Source organism: Cupressus sempervirens, chromosome 9, assembly GCF_028749045.1.
Source record: "Cupressus sempervirens isolate cs-2001-9-10 chromosome 9, ASM2874904v1, whole genome shotgun sequence".
NCBI lineage: Eukaryota > Viridiplantae > Streptophyta > Pinopsida > Cupressales > Cupressaceae > Cupressus > Cupressus sempervirens.
In genome coordinates this window covers 453,738,320-453,763,780 of record NC_143126.1, presented here as the reverse complement: position 1 = coordinate 453,763,780, position 25,461 = coordinate 453,738,320, and the positions used below count along the sequence as shown (strand labels likewise).

The 25,461-nt window shown below is 33.3% G+C and overlaps 1 protein-coding gene across 3 annotated transcripts in view; it reads right to left on the bottom strand.

The window, feature by feature from the left end:
* Nucleotides 1-2,776: 2,776 nt before the first annotated feature.
* The window catches only part of LOC149539277 (uncharacterized), a 73,149-nt gene continuing 50,464 nt past the window's right edge, over nucleotides 2,777-25,461 (bottom strand). Inside the window, exons 1-2 of one of the 3 annotated variants that reach the window (XM_089800602.1) lie at nucleotides 22,549-23,420; nucleotides 2,777-3,089 (exon numbers count right to left, since the gene is read on the bottom strand). In XM_089800602.1, coding sequence (XP_089656728.1) covers nucleotides 2,917-3,089; nucleotides 22,549-22,879 — 504 coding nt within the window. In that variant the 5' untranslated portion in view covers nucleotides 22,880-23,420 and the 3' untranslated portion in view covers nucleotides 2,777-2,916. Of the gene's footprint in view, nucleotides 3,090-22,147; nucleotides 23,421-25,461 lie in introns of those variants that run through there. The other 2 variants (XM_089800603.1, XM_089800601.1) reach the window with 2 other exon arrangements.

Here is a 25,461-nt window from a genome sequence, read left to right as displayed (position 1 = left end):
TACCAATTGTGAAGTTCGTTGAAAGTAAAAATTGAAAAGAACAAAACAACAGAAAAGAAGAAAAGCATAAACATAAGAATTTATCGTGGTTCACCACAAATTGTGGAAACGTCCATATTGCAAGGAAGATCTCTTATTAATGTTAAAGTTTGAAATTTACATCACAGCTCTAGCTTTAGCTCTTCAAATACAATTTACAATAATGAACCTCTAATACACACACACACACACACACACACACACACACATATACATGTGTGTGTGTGTGTGTGTGTGTGTGTGTGTGTGTGTGTGTGTGTGTGTGTGTGTGTGTTAGTCTCAAAAGAAATGAAGAGACAAACAATTGGAGGGAAACAATAATAAATGGAAGACCATTGGGCTTCACATATGCACCCAACACACATGGCGGTTTTTAAAAGTATGACAAAAATTTAATGCTAACACTTTGAAATTACCAGAAGCACTAAACATCTACATTTTTGCCAATTAATCTCTAGTGGGGGCAAGTATCATTTTTAATCTTTTATCTAGCATCAAGGCACAAAATCATAAAAATTAGGCACATCGGATGTTCAAAATATAGAATAACTAGATTAGGACATCAACATCAATTAAGACATTGAAATCAATGACAAAGAACATCATATCAACATTTCATCATCACAAGAACAATCAACACATCATTATTGAACACAGGTAAAATAAATAAACGTGAATTCAAAGAGGGAAAAATGTATACATGCAAAACTAGTACATATTAAATGATCCATTAGTAACATCCTTATATTATGTAACTTCTAATTTAATTATCTAGCTATATAGTTCACCCACCTAAATTATTCTCCCATCTCCCATAAATTCTTTATGCATTTTCCATTGCAAAGTCAATTCAAATTCATTCTAACACATTCAAATCACCCCCATGGCTAGATATTTTGGAGCATTTATGATCTATAACTACCAGAAGAGCACTAGTCCCGCTTTTGAAAATCCTCCTCTTGCTATCAAAGTTATTATCTTGAGTAATGCAATCACTTTTTTCTTGTTTGAATGTTTCATGGCTTGCTATCTTTAGTCCATCTTCAAGGCATTTTAGAATGAGTTTTGCATCCATGCTCGATAGTTTACTATCTTTAGTCCATCTAGAAACATTTTAGTATCATAAGTTTATCATATGGTCTCATTCTTTGCATAACAAGACCTTTGCTAATAGCATATAGATTGTCATTTGTACTATCATATAGATCATAACTTACTTCAAGTTAATATCATTTGCTTGTTTTTAGCTTTACTAATACATGTGCTTTATTTTCACTTATTTTCATGCATTGTAGCATAAAGTATCTCTCGTTCTTTGAGTTGGTATCCAAGATGACCAAAATGTACTAACTAGGAGACATTTTGCATGATAAAAATGAGATCCTTGGAGATAGAGAACTTCAAATGCTCACATTAATGTAGTTAATTCATTTTGCATGTTTACTAGTTTATGTGAACTAATATTTCATGGTATGTTTAGTTTGATTTTGAATTAACCCCCTTTTCACTACATACAAGTGCCAACTAACACCATTGAGTTGTTGTCTAGTTAGCAAAGTCACCACAACCTAAGAGTTAGATTCGCAAGTAATTCTTTTCTAGCCAAGAACACAACTACACTCAATAACATACAAGATGGTCAAATCCTTCATTAGATTATTCGTTTGAAGGCCCTTATAAAGAGAAAAAAAAAAAAAAAAACAAATATCACCAAAGCTATCATGACCAACCCTCCACTACCAACATGATGAGAATTTCCATGTGATGAACCATCAATGCTTATTTTTAAAACTCATTATGACATAGGGGTCGAATGGCCCTCTCAACCGATCCTTCGCGAAGAACATCTACATTTATTTCTCATAGCCTAGCTCAACAAACAACTAAGCACCTCTTTGAACAAGTAAATTAAGACAACACAAAAAATGATGTTCCCTAGTTACATCACTCTCCAACATAATATATCACTTTTTTCTTTGTGATTTTTTAAAATTCATGAACACAACATACTTAATTAGTATAGAATCAAACAGATTTTAAAAGATATTATTATTTAAAACCTAAAACATAAATAATTTACTTCTTCACTAAACAAAAGTAATTTAAAATGCCCAATTACTTACTCCCAAATTTAAAATATAATATGAATTAAGTTTTAATTATGGCGATTAGCTAAGAAATATGCGAGCAATATGTGCACCAGCTTTGTTAATTGATTATCCACCAAGAAATGCGGGCTAGAATGGTCTCTGTTTTTGTACTCTGTTCTGTCAAAACAACAATGATGCAATTAAATATAAAAAAATGTTGCAACGTTAAAGATGCATGTTATATAGTAAGAACTTAACAGGAAAAAAATAATTTGTATTGATGAAATTATAAAAGGTCCTATTGTAGTTTCTCCAGGGGCTCTATTTTGAATGCAACACTCTTTTGCTTTTGAATGCACCAAAATCTCAAATATATTATTTTACAGATATTTGCAAGAAATCAATATTCTTTACAACTTTTTGTTTGCTTTTGAATTTGAGCAAACCTAATCTAGACAGCTTTCAGAAATAGAAGAAATTTAACATGTACATCAACAAATATAGTTAATGGAATTAGAGTCCACCTCTCCCCAATAAAGTTTTAAATTTAGCACATTAAGTTTACTTCATTAAATATGTTTAAAAGAAGAGCTGCAATCAAAAAATGCATTGAACAAATTTGGTAGAGCTATCCATCTGAGGAATAGTTGAAAGTAAGATTATATCTTCAGCATTCCACAAATCCAGGTTATGATTTAGAAATGCTACATTTCCATATCAGCTCTGTTTTTTTCTCACAAGAATCAGAGCTGAAATGAGAGGATAAATTTACAACAAACATCTTTCACTATGAACACTCAAAAATGGTCTCCAATTTGGATTGTTTTCTCTGTTTCCTGCCACACATTGCCCCTCTTGAAACAGAGTTTGACAAGCAACAAACAGAGGAAGTTGGGTTATCCTCTACCTGTGAAGGAATATGAAAGAGGGGCTGAACTTTACCCTTTGATTTCCTCCTCTCCTGAACTTTACCATTTGCCATGTCTGAATCAGTCAGCACAAACTCCAGTTTTCTATTGGGAAGAAGAAAGTAGAGCTCCCCAAGCTTCAACTCATTCTCCTCATCCAACACCTCTGAAATGTATTCACCACTGTAGAGACCGCCAGAGGCACATATGAAATGGCCCCAGTATTTCCCAACTATCTCACCACATTTAACAGGCTCAGAGAACTCCTTGATGCTCCCATCCATCAATATCAGCTTTGCTGTCAATGAATTTAGAGGCTTTTCATGATCCCTACTACTGTTGCCATAAGACATGCAACCCCCCATCTGAAAATGATTTCTATTAATAGGATCAATGAAACCTAAAGAGAATGGGGATTCATTGAATTAGTGAAAGGATTTTAGTGAAGTCTTACGAGACCAAGTGATCTAAGAGACTAAGAGAGAGTTTCAGAACCAACACTGCATCAGATTTTTCACTAAATCAACTTCCATTTTTGTCACGAGTGTTGACTAGAAAAGTTGCAAGAAAACATCTATAAGGCTCTTTTCTTATGTATCTTAGACAAAGAAAGAGAAAACCTCTAAAACATTGATCTTACACAGATTTCTCTCAATGTGGGCTCTTTTGTTATGAGTCTTGATTGAGTAATTGCAAGAAAACCTTCAAGAGCTCACCGGAACCTTCAAAAGAGCTCAAGAAAACCTCTAAAGCAATTGTCTTACACACTTTGATGAAAGATCAGGCTTGACAAAGGGTATATGTAGGTGAAGGAGTCAATGGGAGAATTATGAAAACATGAAACGGGGTAGATGAAACCAGCAGCAGGGTAATTGACCCTGGAAACCCTAAAACCAATGGTAGTTTTCCATGACAGCTGGATGAGAGTGTCTTCCACCTAGGATTTCCTTTACTCACCAAACAGGGTACTCAATAGGGGTCAAATTAGGTTCTTGGATTTGGTGAATTTCATTAAAAAAAACAAATTTTGTGCTGCTCTCCAGCTTTCTTGACATCAACAGGGTAAAAATTTGTCCGTAGATTCATTGAATGGGGAGAATGTTGCAGCCTTAAAAACACACAATGTTATGGGGACTTTGATATGGGTCCCATTATAATCCCATTCTAAATCAATTTGGGCAATCATTGTATATTGGGGCAATCATTGTATATTGGGCATGCTTGGCAGATTGGCTAACTCCGAATGATGCATGGTAAAACGTGTGAAAATTCATAGAAAGTGTTTATGGTGTAGTATTAGTACTTACTGCTAAACAGGGAGGTGGTCTTAATTTGGCAGAAAAGATGACGCAAATCATAGCGATTGGAAATGGAGGATTGTGTATCTGGTTGGAGAAGGGAAAGGCGCAGGATAGATGAGAGCACTTAGTTATTAGGGATGATTGGACTCATCACCAAAGCACAAAGTGCTTAATGTGGTTACAGATGCGCCTTCCTATTCTCATACTATCTTACTTTTCTTCTTAGGATATTTCCTTTCTTGGACACATCATTGCATTTCTCTTTATATGAGGGTTACAAGAATGAATCTTGTACTCTCTTTCTTTTAAAGAAAATGGAAATGGATCACTTATAATGTATAGAAATAGATTTTGCAATCTTCTTTTTGAACGGGACATTCGATATGGAGCCGACAAATTTTCCACGCTCCGAAGCATGCATATCCATTAACTGCACGGCCCATACCATCCATACGCTGCCACCACTGACGTAAACTGACTGCACGAATTGATATATCTTGTGGATTATAATTTTGATGGTATGTTATGTTTCTAATTTATTAAAAAACAAATTATTTTATTTTACTTTTAGAGTAATTTTTCTACCACACAAGAGTTAAAATAGGTAGTTTTGAAATGGATCGATACATGTAGTATTTTTTTAAAATAACATTCAAATGTAAAAATATTAAGTAATCTAAAATAGATATATTTAATATTTTGTCAAGATGGATACATCTCTTTACCTAATTTTAAATACAATAAAAAATCATCTTTCTTAAAAAAATGTATTGATCTTAGGTAAAAGAAAGATTTTTGTCTACCATAACATCTTAATCTTATACATAATTATTTTTAGTAAAGATTAATACAATTTTCTCTTTTTAAATTTTAACTTTTTAGATGGTTGAATTTTCTCTTTTTAGTCTTACAAAATCATTCTTTCATGGTTAATACAATTTTCTCTATAGAGAAATTTAATTTTGTTCAATACATTTTCAAATAAGTATTAAAAAAATCAACCATTTAGGTACTATGATGAAAACATAGAAATTCAAAACCGAGCTTTAGATCAATATAATCTAGAACTTTGTCATCAATCAATGAAAGATTATTATGTAAGAAGGTGATATATTAATGAAAAACAATAATCAAAATTGACAAATAAATGTTGATTAAAATTATTAAATTGAAATATACTATAATGTTTATATATATGATTTTTTTAAATAGAAATATGTTATTAATGAAAATTATATTTTTGAATTTGAATCAAATTATTTTAAAAACTTTAGAAAGAATAAAACTATATAATAATTTAATTAAGAAATTAAAATTAACTATAGCAAAATAAATTATAACTTAATATTAAAATTAAAATAATTGAGAAACCTATTTCCAAGTAATTTAAATTTGAAATAAGGAAATAAAATAATAAGTTGAGGATTTTCAGTTGAGACTAACAAAGAAAGGTGTCACATTGATGGGCAATATGGATGTATGCTATGCATGGAAGATGGACTATACATCGTAGTGGGGTGGGAAATGGGTCGACTTCATAGCTAGCTCCACGTGAATGGTATGGCTATGCATCCTAGTGGGGTGGGAAATTGGTCAGCTGCATATATGGCTACGCAACTGACGAATTTCCCCAACTCCAAAGCATGCACATCCCATTAATCACATGGACCCAAACCATCTAGTTTAACTGTTCAAAATTGTCACTGCATCAAATATACTAGATTGTGGATGCATCATGTATATTAAATTGACTTATGAATTATATTTTTTATGCTATACATTGTAATTATAATTAAACATTTTTCTAATAATTTAATATATATTTTGAGATGTATTATTTTATATCAACTTGCCCAAAATTGTCCCCTACGATATAGATTTATATTTATTATTTAAAAGAACGATAATTACATTAATTTATTATATAAAAATTAGCCTTAAAAATAAATGAAACTAATTTGATAATTACATTAGCCTTAAAAATAAATGAAACTAATTTGTTTTTAATAAATTGAAAATATATCAAAATATATTAAATTATTAGAAAATTATCTTAATTATACTAATATATAGCATCAAAAATATAATCCTTGGGATATATCACAACTGCAATCTAATATATTTCATGCAGTTAAACTGACAGTACGTTGGTGGTGGCAGAGTATGGATGGTATGAGCCATGCAGTAATGGGATATGGATGCTTCCGAGTGGTGGAAATTCATCGGCTGCTTAATCGGCTCCCATTCAATATGGCGTCATCTATCCAGCCCCATCGTTCGGGATGTCCACCCACGACGCAACTACTATGGCCATACCATAGTGGTGGCCCACTTTGGGATGCGTTTTTGTTAGTACTGTGCCCAAACTCGTGTATTTGAATGATAAATTTAATAGCAGGCCTCATTTTAAAATGATTTAGAATAAATATTATTTAAAATATTTTAATTATTTTTTAAAACATTTTAATAATTGTTAATATTTATATCTATTCAGTTAAGGTTAAATTAATTGTAAATTATTATATTTATCTTAACTTGTTTAAAGTTTTAAGTGAAAATTATGTGAATTTTAATTATTTTTAATATATGTGATTAATTTAAAATTATTCGTTAAAAACATTAATAATATTTTTAACATAAATTAAAGTTTGAATTTCTATGTTGATTAAATTGTGATATAATTTTCTATAATTTAGTAACTATCTTCAACATTTATTTCTTAAATATATTTTTTTATAAAAACTTATGTGCTAATATTTTATAAAATGAAAAAATACATATATTAATCACATTTTGAACAATAAAAAGTTTGATGTTAATAAATTATTAATTACGAAATATTATCCTTATAATTAATTTGTTTCTATTATTGTATTTGTGTAGGCTAAATACTATTGTAATATCTTATCATCTTTTTAATTTTTAATTTATATTGGTTGTTTTAGTCATTCCGTACTAATTGAATGTGAAAAAAAAATACTCTACTATTTAACATTTATAATGCTAAAAATTGTATTAGATATTTGAAACTGTCAAGTTGGATAAACTTTGTTTTCTAACTAATCATTTTGACATATTATATTATTTATACTTATTCAATCAATATAAAAATAATTAAATTATACTATAATATATATTATAAGAAATTGATTAAACATAATTTTTGAAACATTAAATAATAAAGAGAAATTTTAAAATATTAGCCAACAAGAAACGAGAGCCGACATGTTATTAAATTATACTATAACAAGGTAAATCATGGACGAGTCACAAGTTGAAAACATGTTATTAATAAAGTTTATGTTCTACAAGTTCATGTAAATGATAATAGGAAAAAATGAACTTATACAACATAAACTTTATTAATAATTTCATTAAAAAAAATCATATCTATCATGAAAAAATGAACTTATAGAACATAAACTTTATTAATAATTTCATTAAAAAAAATCATATCTATCATAACATAAATTTTAAATTTAAATAATTTAATTTATTTATTTTCACAATAATAATTTTTTGCTATTTTACATTACATATTATTTATCTTAATTATTCAATGTCATAATAATGACATTGAATAATTAAGATAAATAATAATTAATGTAAATTATCAAAAATTATGACATTAAATAATTAAAATAAATAAATATAATGTAAATGATCAAAATACTATTATAGTTTTTTTTTAATATCTCAAAAATTTAAAATACAATATTTCTTTTGAGCATTAATAACAATTTACTCGCAATGCCTTTTCATTCTCCATTTAATCATTAATTAGGAAACGAATTTAAACTTCACTATTATTTATTTCTAAAAATCTTATAACCAATTTTATCCACTTAGTCTATCTATTTATTAAACAATACAGTGACTCATTTCGAATCAAATATATTTTAAAAATGTGCCCCGACAACGTGTGTGGGTATGAATGCATGGGATTTACCTTGAAATGCATCCCAAAGCAGGCACACCATTGTATGGCCATAGTACTTGCATCATGGGCAGACATCCATCCACCCCGAATGATGGGGCTAGATAGATGAAGCCCATTCAATAAATGTCTACAAACAATTTAAAAGAAGACTGCATTATTTTATATATTAGGAACACTTAACTCTCTTACAAATGAAGTATACATATTCTATTTCTACACTAAGTGTTTTTTGTTTTTGAAGTATGTAGGACTACTCTTTACATCATGTAAGAAACAACTAATTGTATATGAACCAGGCACACATATCCTACCTCTTTAAAGAATTTGAACCTATAAGCTCTCTTTAATAAATAGATATATTATTTTATCTGGATGTTTAAAATATATGATTGTCATACACAATTTTATTTGTTTAACATTTTTATCAATTTCATTTGTCATTTGATATTTGAACATAAAATCAAAACTTAACATTTATTATTTATTATTATCTATTAATATTCTAAGATTGAATCTCCCGGTACAAAAATATCCAACTCAATTTTATCATGTATATTCAAACTATTGTTTAAAAAATTGTCCCATCCTCGATATCTTTTTTTTATATCACCCATTACTCTCATTATCGCTAATGCCTCTATCATAACATCTAGCCACATCAACATATTCAAATCGCATCAATTCTTTGTCAACAATTTTCCAAAGCCCTAGTTTTTCTACAAGATCATTGTAGTACTCCATTATATTTTTGTTTTAAGTTCCAAATTCTAAATTCTAACTTATCATTTCATTAGTTGCACTGATATGGATTTACATTAATAGATTTGTTATAGGGATAAGTTCCTTGTTTAATAAATGGACTCCAAATACATTTGTCAATAATGCTAATTTAGAATATGTTCAAAGTATCTAGGAAAATATTTGTCATTTCCATAACAAGAATTCATTTTACAAATTTGTAACTGTTTATTTTTAAGAGTCTCTCTTTGATCTTTGTTCTTGTATAAGAAACAATAACTCTTTTCAGTATTTACATAATAAAAAAAGAAAAAAATATGTTTTCACTTTTGAAAACATATATTTAGAATCTACAAAAAAAATCTAAATTAAAATCATTAATTTACATAATCTTCAAATTCTTCCAAGTTTTCTTGTTATAAATAACTAAAAATAAAAAACTAGTTTAACATATTGATTTCAAAAAAGACAAGACAACTATCTTACCATCTAAAAATGAAGAATTTTGAAATATTCTTGGTTCATTACTTGTATTTATTACATAGGGGTAAATCATGTCTATCCTAAATGTATTTATGTAAGAGATTGAAATTGATGAGTCATATTTCATAACAAATTATAAATTTTGAGGCTTAATGGATACTCTTTGACTCTAATGAGAAACATGACATATCTTTTGTTAGAACATTTTACATCAGTCTTAAGTTAAAATTTGATAACAAAGAAAATTAATATATGAAATCCTTATTCTAGTTTACTTTACATATTAATTGATTATTCTCTACATTATACTTCTTAATAATTGAAAAAGTTTAATCATGCACTATGTATCCAGTCTTTATAATCCTCCCAAAAAGAAATTAAGTTAGTAGGTTAATAAAAAAATGTTTACATATTAATATCTAAATGCACACAAATTTAAACAAAAGGATTTCATGCTTGATTTCAATACATTCTTGTGAGCGGCCAACAACTTGTAAGATCTAATAAGAAGACCATCTATATATTATTGCAATACTATAAATACTATGATAAAAATGGTGATTGATAACATCCTCTTTTGAGATTCATTCACATTTATGGAGAAAAATCATTCTTGGAATGTTATACATTGTGGAATGGCAATCTTGGACCATTAGTGATACTCTTTTCCTATGTTATAGAACTACTGGTCTTACTCTTTTTTCTTTCTTTCTTTTTTTCTCTTTTCTCTTTTATATTTTATATTTTTTTTAAAGTTAAAATTGTCACCTTGTATTGAACAACTCATATACTGTGGAATGACAGTGTCAAACTATAATTTCTACAGCTATTTGTTATTGTTGTTGTTTGTAATATTTTGTTAGATTACTTTAAATAATTTTGGTACAATTAATAAATTTATGTTTTTGTATTTTATTTTTGAAAATATATATTTTTATATTAGCTGTGTATTCAATTATGGTATTCCCCCGAGCCATTTTCTAACTTAGCTGATGCAAGGGGTTTCATGATCGAGAGGATCCACCTCCCTCGACTGACTACTTTAGCGGCTTGCCATTTGAACTCTCACAGGGTGATCTTGTATCTCCGACTTCTTTTTTGTCAATATGTAACTTTAATATTTAATTATTAGAGAAAATACAAAGGTAAACTTCATATTATCTATGTGTATATTACATGTAACAAAGTTGGTCATATTGTAGCAAGATGCCCTGACGAAGATGACAAAGATGAGATGAAAATTTTCAAGTGCAAAGAAAGGAGATATGAAAGAAGCAACAAAGACAAAATAGAATATAAGGACAAAGGTAAGAAATATTTCTATATTGCTGAAGAAGATGGTTTTGATAGTAATTCTAATGATCATGATGAAGACATTGTTTATGTTACAATGAAAGATTATTCTAATGAAGACAAGAAAATTGTATTGATCTCTTATGTGAGTAAGAATGATAGATGGATAATTCATAGTGGTTCTTCACATCATATGACTAGTGATACAAGCAAGTATGATAAGTTAGAACATTTAAGTTTGGTAATGATGCACCATGTTATGTGAAAGTTAAAGGATAGATTAAATTGAATGAAAAGATCAAGTGTGACAATGCATATGAGGTTGATGGTTTAAAGTATAACTTGTTGAGTGTAGCACAGTTGATAAGTTCAAGCTACAAAGTTGACTTCTAGAACAAGAAAGAAAAGATCTCTGATGTTGTACTAGTGAACTAGTTGGAAGTGGAGAGAAAACAAGAGGTAACTTGTTCTATTTAGACACATCTAAAGATACTTTTATATTTTCACAATGTGAAGATGTTTGGTTACAACATAAGAGGCTATTTGATGTGAACTTTGATAACTGGGTAAGAATTAGTAAACTGAGAAGAGTTAAAGGGTTACCAAGATTAAGAAAAATTGATAAAGTGATGTGCAAATAATGTCAAATGGGAACAATGACAAAGTCTAGTTTCAAGAGAAAGATATATTCTTCTGATGAAATTATGGAGTTGGTTCATATTGACTTATATGGTCCTATTGGAATACAAAGCTGTTATGTTGATAAATATTTTATTCTATGTGTTGATGATTTTTCAAAAATGATGATGTTAGTTAAGGAAAAAACTAATGCATTTCAAATGTTTAAGTGGTGTCTTGCTAGAGTTGAGAAAGAAAGAGGAAAGAGTCTGGAATGTTTGAGATGAGATAGAGGTGGTGAATTCATCTCAAATGAGTTCAACATATTTTGCAATAATAAAGGAATCAAGAGGAAAATGAGTGCACCAAGGACACCATCACAGAAGGGTATAGATGAGAGAAGGAATCTAGATCAATTATGGATTGTGCGAGAACATTGATGATGGAGAATAATGTTTCACAAAAGTACTAAAGAGGGGTTGTTAGCATTGTATTCTATACTCTAAACTAAGTTAAAGTGAAGAAAGAAACAAAAAAATTACCTTTTGAACTTTGGTATGGATATGTACCAAATGTTAATTATTTTACTATATTTGGAAGAAAATGTTATATATTGAAAGATGCTAGAAATGGTAAATTTGACACTAAAAGTGATTAAGGCATATTCTTAGGTTATTCCACTAAGAGAAAAGCTTATATGTGTTTGAATTCTAACTCTAAAAAATTGTGGAAAGTACAATTGTTAGAGTTGATGAATTTGTGGAGAAAAATGAAGAAGAGTGCAAGAAAGAACCTAAAGATTATAGAAAGTGTGTCTATGTCGATGAAGGTGAACCTAGCACCTTACCTAAACTAGAGAAGTTGACTATCGAGCATCAACTTCTAAGCACTATCGAGGTTCTACAAAAGAGCTCTGCCAAGCATGATCAACCGTTTTTCAAGCATTAGGCTATAGGAGCCAACTCATAGACTATGATTGCTGACCAATAGATTGAGGAAGCTAAGTTGCAGCTAGAGAGAATAGAAGATACTAAACATGTAGAGTCTAGTGAACAACAACAAGAGGAACTAAAATCTAAACTTGTATTAGAAAAATATCTAAGGAGACATCACATACACTAGAAAAATAATTGGAGATAAAGATTACGGATTCATGAGAAGAAGAAGACTGAAGAATGACACATGTGTCTTATGTGAAATTTTGAGCCTAAATCTGTAAAAGATGCTTTGGACAATGAAGATTGGATCAAGATAATGAAGATTGGATTAAGATTCAAAAACAAACTTTTATTGCTAAAACCTTGTTTTAACTCTTTTGACTATGAATGATCCTCACCTTATACAACCAGTTGTGATCCTTCAAATTCAACGAAACCTGAAAAGCATGTTTAAGCGGTATGTTTCCACCACTTTCACAAAGTAAGACCCTATCATTCTTATCCCTAAAAAAAACTATGGCTAATCCTAATTTTTTTGAATCATTATATGAATTTCTCAAAATAATTAACCCAAGAAACACTCAAGAAAGCCTCCAGACTAAGATTTTAAACTTGACTTAATTCTTAAAAACACAATCATAAGGAAACATTTGAAAAGTAGGACCTTATCTCAAATTTCACTTTTGCAGTGTAGATCATTGACTTGAAATCCATCAAGCTTCCTGGTAAAAATAAGAAACAAAACCTCTGGAATTTTTCACAAGGATTTCTCAAGACTGAAGATGGGTAAATTTAGATGTGAAATGGGTAATTTTAAGAAGTGCAAATGAAAGCTATCCAAAAGTCTCAAAATGAAAGAATGAAATGCATTTATATTTTAGGGGTTGAGGAGCCCTAAGAAATAATCAATGGAGAAAGTAGGGTTTTTGGCCTTATATCTTGTTGAAGGAAAAATAATATTAGCAACCTTGAAAGACATTCACATTTTATAAAATAAAAAATAATAATAAAAAAAAATTGTCCTAACATTTGTTTGAATCTTAAAAATATTATGTGGAATTTGGACAATGTCGAGATTTTTTTTTTAAAGTTGAACTGCATCTAACAATACATTTAATTTTGCATCTTTCATCAAAAACTTTTGTCAAATTTTGCAATCAAATGAGTTAGTGAAAGAAGGATTCCCAATTTGATGCCAGATGTAGATTGTGGTTCATGTTTGCTTGGCCCTTGTGCCTAGAGTAGAGAGCTCAACACATTGTGAAATTAACTGAAAGTGCAAACTGAAAAGAATAGAACAACAGAAAAGAAGAAAAGCATAAACACATGAATTTATTGTGGTTCACCACAAATTGTGGCTACATCCACAATACAGGGAAGATCTTGTATTAATGTTAAAGTCTGAACTTTACATCACAACTATAGCTTGAGCTTTTCGAATACAATATACAATAATGAACCTCCAAAGCACACACACACACACACACAAAGTCTCAAAAGAAATGTAAATAATAAATGGAAGATCATTGGGCTTAACATATACACCCAACAAACCCCCATGTGAAGTCCAACTGTTGTAATGTATGAGACTCCCCTAAATTCCCCTACTGTTATTTCTTTACAATGATGAGAGAAGCTTGGCAGAACTCAAACTTCTCTCACGGAAAAACCTTTGTAAGTGCATCAACTAGATTCTCCTTGATCTTAATCTTCATGATCTGAAGTTTGCCCTCCTTGAGTTTACTTTCAATGAAATGATAGGGTAAGTGCACCAAGTTGTGGTGCCAAAAGAAGGGTATAGGTGGACACCTTTTTTCTGAAATCAAACATTTCTAAACTTCAACAAAAATTTGAAGATAGTTATGCTTAAAATTTTAAGATATGACAAAAACAAAAGTAGTAGTCCTTTGAATCTAGTTTCTAAACTACTAATTTTTTTCAAAATGGTTTAGTTTTAGGTCCTCAAAAAAGTGGGCTACAAAAAGTGGTACTATTTATTCCAAAAAAAATAGCGCAGTACAAAGTGTGGCCCCTCCTAAAATTTTAACTTTTTTTTGAAATTCTTTAATCGCTCTGGTCAAAAGTTACTTAACACTATGTAGTTTATCCCAAATTTTGTAGGTAATTTAATAATGTGTATTTTTTTTTAATGAATTTTTTAACTAGACACATCCCAAAAATGTGAAATATCTGTGTGCTCCCCCTAGAAATGATTGAAAACTAATCTAAAATCAAAACTTTTTTTCTTTGAAGTGTGTAGAATGGAGTCTGGTTTCTAAAAAACTAAGTTGTTGCAAAATTCAATGAATGAGCTAAAATCTATAACCCAATTAGTACATGTTGGTTTTTGACAAAAATGGACATACATTCAAAATAAATTATAGATGAAAAGCTTGAAATAGTTCAAATAAAAAATTAATTATATGGTTATATAGCACAGAGACCTACAATGTCATGTAACCTGATCTTATTAATGCTAAACTATGAGGAATATTAAAGGAGAGCACACAAGAAAAATCAATCATTTTTTTATGTTTGCAGAAAAATATATCTTAGACCAATTTATAGATTGCAAACCTTTGGGTTGGATCCCCGAGGAAAAACTAAGCCTTAAGCTTGGTAGAATGCAAAAGTTTGAACAACATATACACCTTATAGTGTGTGCACACTATAGAATGCACACTCTATTTAAAGCTTTTTAAATTTAGGTCTCAATAGCATGTGCATGCTATAGTACACACACACACTACTAAGACCTAAATAGTGCATAGAGAGGGAAGAAGAGAGGTAAAGCAAGAGCGAGAGAGAGAGGGGGGGATTGGTGTGTGTGTGTGTGTGTGTGTGTGTGTGTGTGTGTGTGTGTGTGTGTGTGTGAGAGAGAGAGAGAGAGAGTAGGGGATGGGAGAGAGAGAGGAAGTGAGAGAGAGAGTAGGGGTGAAAGAGAGAGTACGGGATGGGAGAGAGTAGGGGTGACAAAGAGAGAGTATGAAATGGGAGAGAGAGATTGAGAGTAGGGGATGGGAGAGAGAGGAAGTGTGAGAGAGTGAGTAGGGGTGGTAGAGAGAGTACATGATGGGAGAGAGAGATTGAGAGTAGGGGATGGTAGAGAGAGAGTAGGCAATAGGAGAGGGAGTGGGACAAGGAGAGAGAGAGTAGGGCATGGGAGAGAGTGTGAGAGTGTGAGAGAGAGTAGGGGTGGCAGAGAGAGAAAGTAGGGGATGGGAGAGGGGAGAGAGAGAGAGTAGGGGATGGGGGAGAGAGAGTAGAGAGGGAGAGTGTGAGAGAGATATAATAGGAAGTGGGAGAGGGAGAGAGGGGGGATGGGAGTGTGTGTGAGAGATCTAGAGAGTAAGGGATGGGAGAGGAGAGAGAGGGGGGATGGGAGTGTGTGGGTGTGTGAAAGAGAGAGAGTAGGGGATGGGAGAGGGGAGAGAGAGAGAGTAGGTGGTGGGAGAGGAAGTGGGAGAGGGAGAAAGAGGGGGGAATGGGAATGTGTGTAAGAGAGAAAGGGATGGGAGAGAGAGGAAGTGTGAGAGAGAGTAGGGCTGGCAGAGAGAGTATAGGATCAGAGAGAGAGATTGAGAGTAGGGGATGGGGGAGAGAGAGAGTATAGGATGGGAGAGAGAGATTGAGAGTAGAGGATGGGGGAGAGAGCGAGAGTAGGCAATGGGAGATAGTGTGGGAGAGGGAGAGCGAGAGAGAGAGGAGGATGAGAGTGCATGTGTATGAAAGAGAGAGAATAGGGAATGGGAGAGGGGGGAGAGAGAGTAGGGGATGGGAGAGAGAGTAGGTAGTGGGAGAGGCAATGGAAGAGGGAGAGAGAGGGGGGATGGAAATGTGTGTAAGAGAGAGAGAGTAGGGGATGGGAGAGAGTGTGAAAATGTGAGAGAGAGTAGGGGGTGGCAGAGAGAGAGTAGAGAGGGAGAGAGTGAGAGTGAGAGTGAGAGTGAGAGAGTAGGCAGTGGGAGAGGGAGCGGGAGAGGGAGAGCGAGTGAGAGACAGAGTAGGGGATGGGAGAGGGGAGAGAGAGGGGGTATGGGTGTGTGTGTGTGAAAGAGAGAGAGTAGGGGATGGGAGAGAAAGAGAGTAGGTGGTAGGAGAGGGAGGGGGAGGGGGAGAGAGAGGGGGATGGGAGTTTGTGTAAGAGAGAGAGTAGGGGATGGGAGAGAGAGTAGAGATGGAGAGAGTGAGAGAGATAGTAGGCAATGGGAGAGGGAGTGGGAGAGGGAGAGAGAGGGGGGATGGGAGTGTGTGTGAGAGATCTAGAGAGTAGGGGATGGGAGAGGAGAGAGAGGGGAGGATGGGAATGTGTGGGTGTGTGAAAGAGAGAGAGAGAGAGAGAGAGTAGGGGATGGGGGAGAGGGAGTAGGTGGTGGGAGAGGGAGTGGGAGAGGGAGATAGAGAGGGGGGGAATGTGAATATGTGTAAGAGAGAGAGAGAGAGTAGGGGATGGGAGAGAGTGTGAGAGTGAGAGAGAGAGTAGGGCATGGCAGAGAGAGGGTACAGGATGGGAGAGAGAGTGAGTGAGAGTAGGGGATGGGAGAGAGTGTGAGAGAGAGTAGGGGATGGGAGAGGGAGAGAGTGAGAGTAGGGGATGGGAGAGAGACTAGAGTAAAGAGGGAGAGAGAGTGAGAGAGAGATAGTAGGAGGTGGGAGAGGGAGTGGGAGAGGGAGAGAGAGAGGGGGGATGGGAGTGTGTGAGAGAGATCTAGAGAATAAGGGATGGGAGAGGAGAGAGAGGGGGGGGATGAGAGTGTGTGTATGTGAAAGAGAGAGAGTAGGGGATGGGAGAGGGGAGAGAGAGGAGAGAGAGAGAGAGAGAGAGAGAGAGAGAGAGAGAGAGAGGGAGAGAGAGAGAGAGAGAGAGAGAGAGAGTAGGAGATGGGGGAGAGAGAGTAGGCGGTGGGAGAGGGAGTGGGAGAGGGAGGGAGAAAGGGGGAATGAGAATGTGTGTAAGAGAGAGAAAGAGTAGGGGATGGGAGAGAGTGTGAGAGAGAGTAGGCAGTGGAGAGTACGAGATGGGAGAGAGAGTGTGTGTGAGATTAGGGGATGGGAGAGAGTGTGAGAGAGAGTAGGGGATGGGAGAGAGAGAGTAGAGAGGGAGAGAGAGAGAGAGAGAGAGAGAGAGAGAGAGAGAGAGAGAGAGAGAGAGAGAGAGAGAGAGAGAGAGAGAGAGAGAGAGAGAGAGAGAGTAGGTGGTGGGAGAGGGAGTAGGAGAGGGAGAGAGGGAGGGGGGATGGGAGTGTGTGTGAGAGATCTAGAGAGTAGGGGATGGGAGAGGAGAGAGAGGGGGATAGGAGTGTGTGTCTATGAAAGAGAGAGAGTAGGGGATAGACTATTGTATTACATGCCTTTTCCCAGAACTCCTTAGAGAGCATACATCGAGCTTTCTCAAGGATTGTTTTATTCATCCTCTCCACTGGTCCATTTTCTTGTAGGGTAAATGGAACAATCTTGATTCTACAGATGCCATTATCCTCACAAAATGAATCAAACTCGAATGAGAAAAAATCTAAGCCATTATCCATTTGTAAGCACTTTATTTTGTGGCCAATCTCATTCTCAACAAAAGCCTTAAAAACTATAAACTTGCTAAAAACATCAGATTTCTTATGCAAAGTGTAAATCCATACCTTTCTTGTGCAATCATCAAGAAAAGTGAGGAAGAATTTTTCTCCTCCAATGAAGCTTTCTTTGATGGGTCTGAACACATCGGAATAGACAAGTGCCAAAGGAGTGCCTTTCTTTTCATGTTTGGTCCTCAAGAAGCTAACCTACTTCTATTTTCCATAGAGGCAATGTCAACAAAATTGTAAGTCAATTGATTTTATCCCTAATAATTTCTCCCTTTTATGCATAACATCAAGACCCTTTTTACTCGTGACCGAGCCATTGATGCCACAATTCTTAATTGTAATCTTCAACTATCATGGCAATCCCTACTTCACCGATATTTTCTACAATATATAAACTCCCAATCTTGTCTCCTTTTGCAACTAACATGGATCCTTTTGTTACTTTTCATGAATTGGTTAGAGAAGTGACAAAACCTTGTGCATATAGATGACTTACAAAAATCAAAATTCTCTTTTGGAACATGACACACATCTTTTAATAACCATTTTAGACCTCCTTTCAAAGATAATAAATAATCTTCTTTGCCTACTATTTCACATGCTTTATTATCACCCAAATATGCTTCATTGAGTTACCTTCTTGATAATTCAAGAAGTATTTCGTACAAGGAGAGGCATGAAATGATGCGCCAAAATCCAAAACCCATGAGGCTGAAGTAGTCTCAGTTGTAGACAAAATATGTACACTATCATCTTTTTCATAGATGATGTTGGCTTGACTTTCCCACACTCATTCTTGTTCTCTTTTATAACCTCTACAATCCTTTTTTACGTGACCACTTTTGCCAAAAAGCCAACAGTATCCTCCTTTCCTCTCCTTTGACTTCGAGTGCCCAACTGATTTTGATCTTCTATGATGATTGTTTCTTCTCCTATTTTGGCTTCTTCCTCCAGTTTCGATGTTCATCACCATCAAAGCTTCATCGGATGAGGATTCCTTGTCACTTCTTTGCATATCCTCACTAAGTAGAGTGGCCATTACTTCATCATAGACCAACTTGCTCTTTGAGGAGTTGAAAGTACTAACTGTTGTAACAATGGGATCCCAACTGTTAGGTAAGGAACACAACAAGATGATAGCTTTAGATTCATCATCTTGAGTCATGCCAACCGAGATTTCTTGACATAATAAAGTTTTCAAATGGTTTATATGATTTGACATTTCAATCCCATCCTTCATTTTCAGCTTGTGGAGCTTGTTCGTAATGAATATTTTATTTGCAGTTGATGTCATTCCGTACATACTTTGAAGTTTATCCCAAACTTCTTTGGTCATAGATTCATTGTGTACATTGAACAAAACATTTTGTGATAATGAAAGAAAGACTATCACCTTTGCCTCCTCATCAATCTTATCCCAATCTTCATCCTTCATTGCAATTATTTTCTTAGCTTTTCCATCAATTGTTACCGCCAAGTCTTGCTTGACTAGCAACGAAAGAATCCAAACTTTCCACAAACTGAAATTTTGTCCTGAGAATTTCTACACTCGCATATCTTCCATGACTTTGGATTTTCAAACACTAAAATTGATCCCAACATCTACGCCAAGCTCTAATACCAATTTTGAAGTTCATTGAAATTGCAAATTGAAAAGAACAAAACCACAGAAAAGAAGAAAAGCATAAACATAGGAATTTATTGTGGTTCACCATAAATTGTGGCTATGTCCATATTGCAAGGAAGATCTCTTATTAATGTTAAAGTTTGAACTTTACATCACAGCTACAGCTTCAACTCTTCAAATACAATATACAATAATGAAACTCTAATACATACATACATACATACATACATACATACATACATACATACATACATACATACATATATATATATATATATATATATATATATATATATATATATATAGAGAGAGAGAGAGAGAGAGAGAGAGAGAGTCTCAAAAGAAATGAAGAGACATAAACAATTGGAGGGAAACAATAATAAAATATAAATAATAAATGGAAGACCATTGGGTTTCACATATGCACCCAACACACATGGCGGTTTTTAAAAGCATGAACAAAATTTAATGCTAACACTTTGAAATCACCAAAAGCACTAAACATCTCCATTTTTCGCCAATTCATCTCTAGTGGGGGCAAGTATCATTTTTAATCTTTTACCTAGCATCAAGGCACAAAATCATAAAAATCAAGAACATTGGATGTTGAAAATATAGAATAACTAGATTAGGACATCAACATCAATTGGGACATTGAAATCAACGAGAAAGAACAACATCATATCAACATTTCATCATCACAAGAACAATCAACACATCATTATTGAACACGGGTAAAATAAATAAACATGAATTCAAAGAGGGAAAAATGCATACATGCAAAATTGGTACATATTAAATGCTCCATTAGTAACATCCTTCTATTATATAACTTCTAATTTAATTATCTAGCTATATAGCTCACCCTCCTAAATTATTCTCCCATCTCCCATAAATTCTTTATGCATTTTCCATTGCAAAGTCAATTCAAATTCATTCTAACACATTCAAATCACCCCCATGGCTAGATATTTTGGAGTATTTATGATCTATAACTACCAAAAGAGCACTAGTCCCCCTTTTGAAAACCCTCCTCTTGCTATCAAAGTTATTATCTTGAGTAATGCAATCACTTTTTTCTTGTTTGAATGTTTCATGGTTTGTTATCTTTTGTCCATCTTCAAGGCATTTTAGAATGAGTTTTGCATCCATGCTTGATAGTTTACCATCTTTAGTCCATCTAGAAACATTTTTGTATCATAAGTTTATCATATGGTCTCATTCTTTGCATAACAAGACCTTTGTTAATAGCATATAGATTGTCATTTGTACTATCATATAGATCATAACTCACTTCAAGTTAATATGATTTAGCTTGTTTTTAGCTTTACTAATATATCTACTCTATTTTCACTTATTTTCACGCATTGTAGTATAAAATATCTCTCGTTCTTTGAGTTGGAATCCAAGATGACCAAAATGTACTAACTAGGAGACATTTTGCATGATAAAAATGAGGTCCTTGGAGATAGAGAACTTCAAATGCTTACATTAATTTAGTTAATTCATTTTGCATGTTTACTAGTTTATGTGAACTAATAATTCATGGCATGTTTAGTTTGATTTTGAATTAACCCCCTTTTCACTACATACAAGTGCCAACTAACACCATTGAGTTGTTGTCTAGTTAGCAAAGTCACCACAACCTAAGAGTCAGAATCACAAGAAATTCTTTCCTAGCCAAGAACACAACTACACTCAACAACATACAAGATGGTCAGATCCTCCATTAGATTATTTGTTTGAAGGCCCTTATAAAGAGAAAAAAAACCAAATATCACCAAAGCTATCATGACCAACCCTCCACTACCAACATGACAAGAATTTCCATGTGATGAACCATCAATACTTATTTTTCGTGAAGAACATCTACATTTATTTGTCATAGCCTAGCTCAAAAGACAACTAAGCACCTCTTTGAACAAGTAAATTAAGACAACACAAATAACAATGTTCCCTAGTTACATCACTCTCCAACAAAATATATCACTTTTTTCTTTGTGATTTTTTTTATTCATTAACATAACATACTTAATTAGTATATAATCAAACAGATTTTAAAAGATATTATTATTTAAAACCTAAAACTCAAATAATATACTTCTTCACTAAACAAAAGTAATTTAAAATGCCCAATTACTTACTCCCAAATTTAAAATATAATATAGGCGATTAGCTAAGAATACGCGACCTATATGTGCACCAGCTTTGTTAATTGATTATTCATCAAGAAATGCGGGCTAGAATGTTCTCTATTTTTGTACAGGATATTGTTCTGTTCTGTCAAAACAGTAATGATGCAATTAATAATAAAAAATGTTGCAACGTTAAAGATGCATGTTATATAGTCAGAACTTAACAGGAATAGAATAAATTGTATTGATGAAATTACAAAAGGTCCTATTGTAGTTTCTGCAAGGCCTCTACTTCGAATGCGACACTAATGCTTTTTTTTTATTCAATAATAATACTATATTGAATGCACCAAAATCTCAAATATATTATTTTACAGATATTGGCAAGAAATCAATGTTCTTTACAACTTTTTGTTCGCTATTGAATTGTACGTTAACAATATAGTTTATAGAATATGGAATTAGAGTCCACCTTTGCCTCAATAAAGGCAAAGTTTTAAATATAGCCTATTAAGTGTACTTAGTTACAAATGTTTAAAAGAAAAGCTCCAATCAATGAATGGATTGTACAAATTTGGTAGAGCTATCCGAGCAATAGTATATCCAGGTTATGCTACATTTCCATATCAGCTCTGTTTTTTTCTCAAAATAATCAGAGCTGAAATGAGAGGATAAATTTACAACATACACTCAAAAATGGTCTCCAACTTGGATTGTTTTCTCTGTTTCCTGCCACCCATTGTCCCTGCTAAAACAGGGCTTGACAAGCAACAAACAGAAGCTGAATTTGGGTTTTCCTCCTGAACCTGTGAAGGAGGAATATGAAAGAGGGGCTGAACTTTACCCTTTGATTTCCTCCTCCGCTGAGTGGCACCATTTGCCTTGAGAAGCATGGCTGCCATGTCAGAATCAGTCAGCACAAACTCCATCTTTCTCTTGGGAAGAAGAAAGTAGAGCTCCCCAGACATCAACTCATTCTCCTCATCCAACACCTCTGAAATGTATTCACCACTGTAGAGACCGCCAGAGGCACATATGAAATGGCCCCAGTATTTCCCAACTATCTCACCACATTTAACAGGCTCAGAAAACTCCTTGATGCTCCCATCCATCAATATCAGCTTTGCTGTCAATGAATTTAGAGCCTTTTCATGATCCCTACTACTGCTACCATAAGACACGCAACCCCCCATCTGAAAATGATTTCTATAAGAATAGGATCAATGAAACCTAAAGAGAATTGGGATTCATTGAATTAGTGAAAGGATTTTAATGGAGTCTTACGAGACCAAGTGATCCAAGAGACTAATAGTGAGTTTCAGAACTAACACTACATCAGATTTTTCCATAAATCAACTTCCATTTTTGTCATGATGAGTGTTGATTAGAAAAGTTGCAAGAAAACATCTATAAGGCTCTTTTCTTATGAATCTTAGACAAAGAAAGAGAAAACCTCCAAAACATTGATCTTACACAGATTTCTCTCAATGTGAGCTCTTTTGTTATGAGTCTTGATTGAGTAATTGCAAGAAAACCTCCAAAGGAATTGTCTTACACACTTTGAGGAAACATCAGGCTTGACAAAGGGTATATGTAGGTGAAGGAGTCAATGGGAGAATTATGAAACCATGAAACGGGGTAGATGAAACCAGCAGCAGGGTAATTGACCCTGGAAACCCTAAAACCAATGGTAGTTTTCCATGACAGCTGGATGAGAGTGTCTTCCACCTAGGATTTCCTTTACTCACCAAACAGGGTACTCAATAGGGGTCAAATTAGGTTCTTGGATTTGGTGAATTTCATTAAAAAAAACAAATTTTGTGCTGCTCTCCAGCTTTCTTGACATCAACAGGGTAAAAATTTGTCCGTAGATTCATTGAATGGGGAGAATGTTGCAGCCTTACAAAAAACACAATGTTATGGGGACTTTGATATGGGTCCCATTATAATCCCATTCTAAATCAATTTGGGCAATCATTGTATATTGGACATGCTTGGCAGATTAGCTAACTCTAAATGATGCATGGTAAAACGTGTGACAATTCATAGAGAGTGGTTTATGGTGTAGTATTAGTACTTAATTTGGCAGAAAAGATGATGGAAATTATAGCGATTGGAAATGGAGGATTGTATATCTGGTTAGAAGTTGGGTTGGATAAGGGAAAGGCGTAGGATAGATGAGACCACTTAGATATTAGGGATGATTGGACTCATCACCAAAGCACAAAGAGCCTACTTTACAGCCTGTTGCCCTATATATTGGTTACAGATATGCCTTCCTGTTCTCATGCTATCTTGCTTTTCTTCTTAGGATTTCCTTATTTCCTTCCTTGGACACATCATTGTATTTCTCTTTATACGAGGGTTACAAGAGTGAATCTTGTACTCTCTTTCTTTTAAAGAAAATGGAAATGAATCATATATAATGTATGATGTATAGAAATAGATTTTGCAATATTCTTTATGAAACGGACATTCAATAGTACTATAAATGAGGTGTCTCTTTTGGGACCTACAAAAGATTTAAAATAAGATTACTATATCACAAGCATTTAACTCTCTTACAAATGAAGTGTACATATTCTATTTTTACACAAAGTGTTTTTGGTTTTAAATTATATAGACTCTTCTTTACACCATGTAAGAGGCACCTAATTGTAAAAAAAATTGAAGCATGCATATTCTACCTCTTTGAAGAATTTGAACTTATGAACTCTCTTTAACAAATAGACATATTATTTTATATAAATGTTTCATATATATTTTTTGTACACAATTTTAATTGTTTAACATTTTTACTAATTTTATTTGTTATTTTATATTTGAAAATAAAATCTAAATTTAACATTATTAGTTATCATTATTTATTATTATTCTAAGATCAACTCTACTAGTACAAAAGTATCCTAACTCAATTTTATCATTTATATTCAACCTATTGTTTTAAAATTTGTCTGATCATCTATATCTTTTTTTTTTTAATCACCCGTTCCTCACATTATCGCTAATACCTCTATCATAACATCTAGCCACATTACTTAAAGAATCTCAGGAAATCAAGGCTGAGGGGGAGACTTTTTTTCAGAATTTGTTATCTCTATAGACTGCTTCCTATTCATCTCATATTCATGAACATGAACTACTTGATGCTATCCCAACATTAGTTTCTAGAGAAGACAACATACAATTAATGGCTCCATTCACTATGATGGAATTACAAAATGTTGTCTTTTCCTTGCCTCCAGACAAAGCCCCTGGCCCTGATGGATTTACAGCACTTTTTTTCCAAAAATGTTGGGATGTGATTGGATTCAATCTTTTAGTAGCAGTGGAAGAGTCTCATAGAAATGGAGCCATGTTAAAGAATTTTAATACCACAAATATTACCTTAATCCCCAAGTCCAAAACGCCTAAAACTTTTTCAGATTTTAGACCCATTTCATTGTGCAACACGGTGTATAAAATAATCACAAAGGCAATATACATGAGATTACAAAATATCTTAACCAAAATTATATCTCCAGAGCAGGGAGGTTTTGTGCCAGGTAAAGAAGTAATGGAAGGGGCCATTATTGGACATGAGACTCTACACACAATCCATTCGAAGCAATCTCTTGCTATGATGATCAAGCTCGACATGAGGAAAGCATATGATCAAGTGCAATGGCCCTTTTTGTTTAAAGTTCTCCAGAAGTTTGGTTTTAACACAAAATGGTGTAAATGGATCAAATCGTGTATCTCTGGTGCCTTCTTTTCAGTCATTATAAATGGTGAG